At 41.9% G+C, this 6327-nt stretch overlaps 1 protein-coding gene across 1 annotated transcript in view; it reads right to left on the reverse strand.

Moving 5' to 3' along the window:
• LOC145877294 (tripartite motif-containing protein 16-like) overlaps positions 1-6049 on the reverse strand; it is a 10769-nt gene extending 4720 nt beyond the window's left edge. The window contains exons 1-2 of the mRNA XM_082972604.1: positions 5154-6049; positions 4625-4720 (exon numbers count right to left, since the gene is read on the reverse strand). Of these exons, the coding sequence (XP_082828730.1) occupies positions 4625-4720; positions 5154-5750 (693 nt within the window). The 5' untranslated portion in view covers positions 5751-6049. The remainder of the gene's footprint in view (positions 1-4624; positions 4721-5153) is intronic.
• Positions 6050-6327: the final 278 nt, after the last annotated feature.

Below are 6327 nucleotides of genomic sequence, written 5' to 3' on the forward strand. Positions count from 1 at the left end.
CCCATAGAGGTTAATTGCTACATTGTAATTATTTCGCCACCACGGCCTATTTATTAACTTACCTCCTTTATCTTACCTCATTTGCACAACTGTATATAGACTTTTCTATTGTGTTATTGACGGTACGTTTGTTTATTCCATGTGTAACTCTGTGTTGTTGTTTGTGTCACACTGCTTTGCTTTATCTTGGCCAGGTCGCAGTTGTAAATGAGAACTTGTTCTCTACTAGCCTACCTGGTTAAATAAAGGACTTGTTCTCAACTGGCCCACCTGGTTAAATAAAGGACTTGTTCTCAACTGGCCCACCTGGTTAAATAAAGGACTTGTTCTCAACTAGCCCACCTGGTTAAATAAAGGACTTGTTCTCAACTGGCCTACCTGGTTAAATAAAGGACTTGTTCTCAACTGGCCCACATGGTTAAATAATGGTTTCATTAAAAAGTGTAGCAATAACTTAACTTTTCATTATTTAGACAGACTCCTCTAAATAATAAATATAATTAAATAACAAAAAACAGTTAAATGCTAAGTACTATACATAGGTTTTATTAAAAAAATAACAATAGAACCTATTTAGTACTATAATGGTATTTACTAACATAATATTATTACTATAATAGTTTCTAAAGGGGTTGTAGGCTACCCTACCCTAGAATTAGGGTTCAGGATAAAACAGGTTATACGTAGGGTTAGAGTTTCTGTACAGCACTTTGTGACATCTGCTGATGTAAAAAGGTCTTCATAAATACATTAGATTGATTGTTAGGTTCAGGGTATTTAAAGAGATAAACTGTGTGGGTTTATATCTCTCTTGCTCCTCCCTGTGGTCTTCTGTGGGAACTACATACCTCATTCACCACACTTGATAGGGTCATAATCTGAGGTAGCAACTGAGTCAGAGCTACAAATCAATGATCTCCACCTATCCATTAGGTTTACAACTCAGTGAACCTGCGCAGCATTCTCTCTATTTGATGTCTACGAACCAACAGATTTCAACACATATCAAATTACCAGTTACCATTATTAGTAGCTGTAACCTAGTTAATAATAAGTTACCTGAGGTAAACCTACAAGGTTAGTTAATAATAAGTTACCTGAGGTAAACCTACAAGGTTAGTTAATAATAAGTTACCTGAGGTAAACCTACAAGGATAGTTCTTAATAAGTTACCTGAGGTAAACCTACAAGGATAGTTAATAATAAGTTACCTGAGGTAAACCTACAAGGTTAGTTAATAATAAGTTACCTGAGGTAAACCTACAAGGATAGTTAATAATAAGTTACCTGAGGTAAACCTACAAGGATAGTTCTTAATAAGTTACCTGAGGTAAACCTACAAGGATAGTTAATAATAAGTTACCTGAGGTAAACCTACAAGGATAGTTAATAATAAGTTACCTGAGGTAAACCTACAAGGTTGGTTAATAATAAGTGACCTGAGGTAAACCTACAAGGATAGTTAATAATAAGTTACCTGAGGTAAACCTACAAGGTTAACGCGGGCTGGAAGATAATTACTTCAAAACCACAGCAAACAGCTGGGACATATAGTAATATTATATATATATAATATTATATCACTGGGCTCCTCTGTGCTAACAAACCCTGTGTACCACCCCTCCTCTGTTTAACCTTGAATTTCGTTCAGAAAAACACTTCCACATTTAGCAAAACGAACCAACTCTTTACGGATCTGTTCGGTGGTAATAAACGGAGGCAGATTAGACACCACTACTCTTGTCGAAATCAGCACCAACACAACCCCTCACATAAATCATACTGGTAACTAGCCGGACAACAAGACTCACCTTTTACATTACCACAACCACCGCCTTGTTCATTCTGGATACAGAGTGTATATGTTCCTCTCCCACCTGTTCACCGACCAGGATCAATAATTCCTCCACACCATTCTCCACAACGCACCTGAAGAGACAGCGTTTCTTCTCCACTCGGTTGAGGACATCAAACTACCCTACTCCCTCCTCAACTCTAACCGATAAACAGAGGAAACCGATAAACAAACCCTCCCACCATGACAAAATACATTTGGAAAATAGGCAAAAGAATAGCTGCACTCTTTACGAACGACAAAACCTCACGTTACCAACTTCTTCTTCTTCTATGGTATAATGGCGGTCCTCAAACCAACGTTAAAGGAGCATGGCGCCTCCTACTGTGCTGGAGTGTGTTCAATCACGGTTTACACCATTTCTAAATCCTCCTACCTAACTCAGTACTTCTGAGAAAATAAAAAAGATCCCTACTAACTTCTAATAGACCCTCCCCCATCCCCCAAATCCCTTCCAAACCCCCATCCAACCCCGTCCAACCTCAATGACCCTACACTTCAATCTTTCCCTCTCTTCAACATCCTTACAACAATATAACAACACATGCTGCACCGTTTCATTGACAATACCCTCCAGACACAAACCATTCACATGCTGCCAACCAGATGGAAGGACCAGTTCAATGTACAATGTCCTAAACACAATCGAGGAAACACCACCTCTTCCTTCCTAATCTGACCTTTGAACCTTGGTCCACCGACCTTTCTTTGGAGGGCATATAAATGCCGTCCCTTGTGCTCAGAGTCCCATCTCTTCTGCCACACATCTATCAAAATGGCTCTGATCTCACATTTGTCCTCACCTCTACCCAGTGGAACATTAATATATATTATATCTTGTTTTAAAGTTATTTTAGCTAACTAGTCTACAATTTCATTCCATTCCACACCCGAATGTGCTGGGACCCAGCAGAATCTCACTACTAGACCCATTCTCTCAATTCTCCATAATAACATTAATACCTCCAATAGTAGGTCACTCCTAATAGATTTACCAGATGATAAACTATTCAATACAGACAGAGAATCTGAGGATACTATAACTCTAACAGGCTGTACGTCCTCCACCCACTGGAGGACAACTATTATCACCAACAGTTCAACTGAGTACACTGACAGTTCATCTGTTAGTCTTCTACATATCTGCACATCACATTCAGGAAGGTAAACACCTGCTCCTGTGGGCCCACTATCTGGGCCCTTGGATCCATCTGTGAAAAGAGGTAAAAAAAGCATAACAACTTCTACCAATGTAATTGTCAACCAGTTTCCCTTTATCACTGACTTCTGACCCAATCTTTTCCTTTTGTCTACCAAGGTTAGATCAACAACAGGATCTGGGAGTAACCATGGAGGAACATCCCCTATCACCACAGAAAGGGCCAACCTCCAACTCCCTGAAACTACTCTCATCAGCAAGCTTTCCAACTGTCCAACCAAAACCACTGCCTTGTCTACTAGTATATTCCCAACAGTCATCTAGAACAGTAGCAGTGGGATGCTCAACCTCACAGCCTTTCAACCCAATAAGCTAATGACAATTTATTACGTCGTATATCCAAAGGCATCTCACCTGCCTCAACTGGTCTATAATATAAATACATGATATTATGGGATACAAAATGGGAAAAGGGGAAATTATGATAATACTAAAAAACACCCTTCTAACTAACTAACCCTACACTCATTAAAACCCACTACCCCATTCTACTACTTTGACCCTATCTGCTCCTGCACCAGGCCAACTAACCCTACACTCATTAAAAACCCACTACCCCATTCCACTACTTTGACCCTATCTGCTCCTGCACCAGGCCAACTAACCCTACACTCATTAAAACCCACTACCCCCATTCCACTACTTTGACCCTATCTGCTCCTGCACCAGGCCAACTAACCCTACACTCATTAAAACCCACTACCCCATTCCACTACTTTGACCCTATCTGCTCCTGCACCAGGCCAACTAACCCTACACTCATTAAAACCCACTACCCCATTCCACTACTTTGACCCTATCTGCTCCTGCACCAGGCCAACTAACCCTACACTCATTAAAACCCACTAGCCCATTCCACTACTTTGACCCTATCTGCTCCTGCACCAGGCCAACTAACCCTACACTCATTAAAACCCACTACCCCATTCCACTACTTTGACCCTATCTGCTCCTGCACCAGGCCAACTAACCCTACACTCATTAAAACCCACTAGCCCATTCCACTACTTTGACCCTATCTGCTCCTGCACCAGGCCAACTAACCCTACACTCATTAAAACCCACTACCCCATTCCACTACTTTGACCCGATCTGCTCCTGTAACCAGGCCACCGGCCTGGGAGGACGGGACACCACCACTCAACACACCCTGGAACTCTTCTGAAGTCAAATCTAGTATGACCAAATACTTCTCTGCAGCTGCCACCAAAACATATTTTTTTTCCTGTGATTTACATTCCATTTCTGCGGTACAGTTGATAACCATTTGCTATGAACACTAAGAAGCCAACCTTACTGAAGCATATATCACTGGTTGGCCCATCCCTCTGTGCTGTCACAGATCTACTACTCACAGGGATCCTCTCAGGATCCCTCAGCCTTGACCCATCCTCCTTTACTTTCTTCACTGCCTCAGCAGTGACAACCTGTTCCCAACAGTGGGGTCAGTGGGATTGGATAGGGGCCCCTCTACCTCTCTCTCTCTCTCTCTCTCTCTGCCTGGAGGAGACAGGTGAAATGGTGTGTCTCCTCTGGTCAACAATACTCACCTTGAAAGACTCCACAGCCTGTTGGAGCTCCTTCAGCTCCTTCTCTCTCTCCTGGAATCTCTGCTGGACCTTCTGCTGACTCATCCCCAGCTGCCTCTGTGGAGAATCACTCTTCAATCAGCTATCAAGCTTTATTAGTCCAGTAGATCAATAGTATAGTAATGTGACATAGGGCCCATAGAGAGGAAGATCTAAAAAAATGGATGGTCCATTTACTAAATGATATTTATTTGTTGCTATGTGAATGATTATAGTTTTTATGGTAGGACTACATGTATCAACAGGTTGAGACTGAACTTTGGACTCATAAAAGGGCATTCAGAATGATAATAGTCTTTGACATTATAAAATGGTGATACATTTAGAGAATCTGGGTTGACATATCAATATACTCAAGGTTTGTGTTCATATTTGTTCTGCTGAGGATTCATTTCATTTCAATGATCTCATATTCAAACAGCCTTAGTTCCTACTGTATCTTTAATTCTTTGTTTATCAGACAGTCACCAACAAGTTGTTCTGGTCTTACCTGTTTCTCAGTCCTCTCTGCTGCAGCTGACACTGTATCATGGCCTTTATGTTCATCCATTGTACACATCAGACAGATACACTGCTGATCGGTACGACAGTAAACCTCCAGCAGTTTGTCATGATGAGAGCAGATCTTCTCCTGTAGTTGTGCGGTGGCTTTGACCAGCTTGTGCTTCTTCAAAGCAGGAGATTTGTAGTGAGGTTGGAGGTGAGTCTCACAGTAAGAGGCCAGACACACCAGACAGGACATGAGGGCTTTCTGCTTTCTGGTCCCAGTGCAGAAATCACACGCCACATCTCTAGGTCCAGCATAGCACAGAGCAGGAGGGGGAGCAGCCTGGAGTCCTGTCTTCTTCAGTTTCTCCACCAGCTCAGCCAACATGTTATTTTTACTCAGCGTCGGCCTCGGACTGAAGGTCTGTCTGCACTGAGGACAGCTATAGACCCCTTTCAGAACATCCTGATCCCAGCAGCCCTCAATACAGCTCCTACAGTAACTGTGTCCACAGGGGATGGTGACTGGTTCCTTCAGTAGATCCAGACAGACAGAACAACAGAACTGGTCCTGGTCCAGCAGAACTCCCTGTTGAGCCATTTGGACGGTTGTTCACTCTCACACAGACAGACGAGACAGAGACTCAGATCAGTTTCGTTTCCTCAGAAGACAGTTTGTGAAGGGGGATGGATTTCCTGGTTCTGCCAGAGGGGTGGGGTTAGAGGAATGCAGGAAGAGAGAGAGGAACTGCAAGCAACATCAAGAGGGAGACAAATAGTTTTGTTCCAATGTTAGAGCCCTTAACATATAAATAGTGTTAACCCAGTATCAGTATCAATAGTGTTAACCCAGTATCAGTATTAATAGGGTTAACCCAGTATCAGTATCAATAGTATTAACCCAGTATCAGTATTAATAGTGTTAACCCAGTATCAGTATCAATAGGGTTAACCCAGTATCAGTATCAATAGTGTTAACCCAGTATCAGTATAAATAGGGTTAACCCAGTATCAGTATTAATAGGGTTAACCCAGTATCAGTATCAATAGGGTTAACCCAGTATCAGTATCAATAGGGTTAACCCAGTATCAGTATTAATAGTGTTAACCCAGTATCAGTATCAATAGGGTTAACCCAGTATCAGTATCAATAGTGTTAACCCAGTATCAGTATCAAT

The sequence above is a fragment of the Salmo salar genome, unplaced genomic scaffold (assembly GCF_965601325.2).
Source record: "Salmo salar unplaced genomic scaffold, fSalSal1 ptg000838l, whole genome shotgun sequence".
Taxonomy (NCBI): Eukaryota; Metazoa; Chordata; class Actinopteri; order Salmoniformes; family Salmonidae; genus Salmo; species Salmo salar.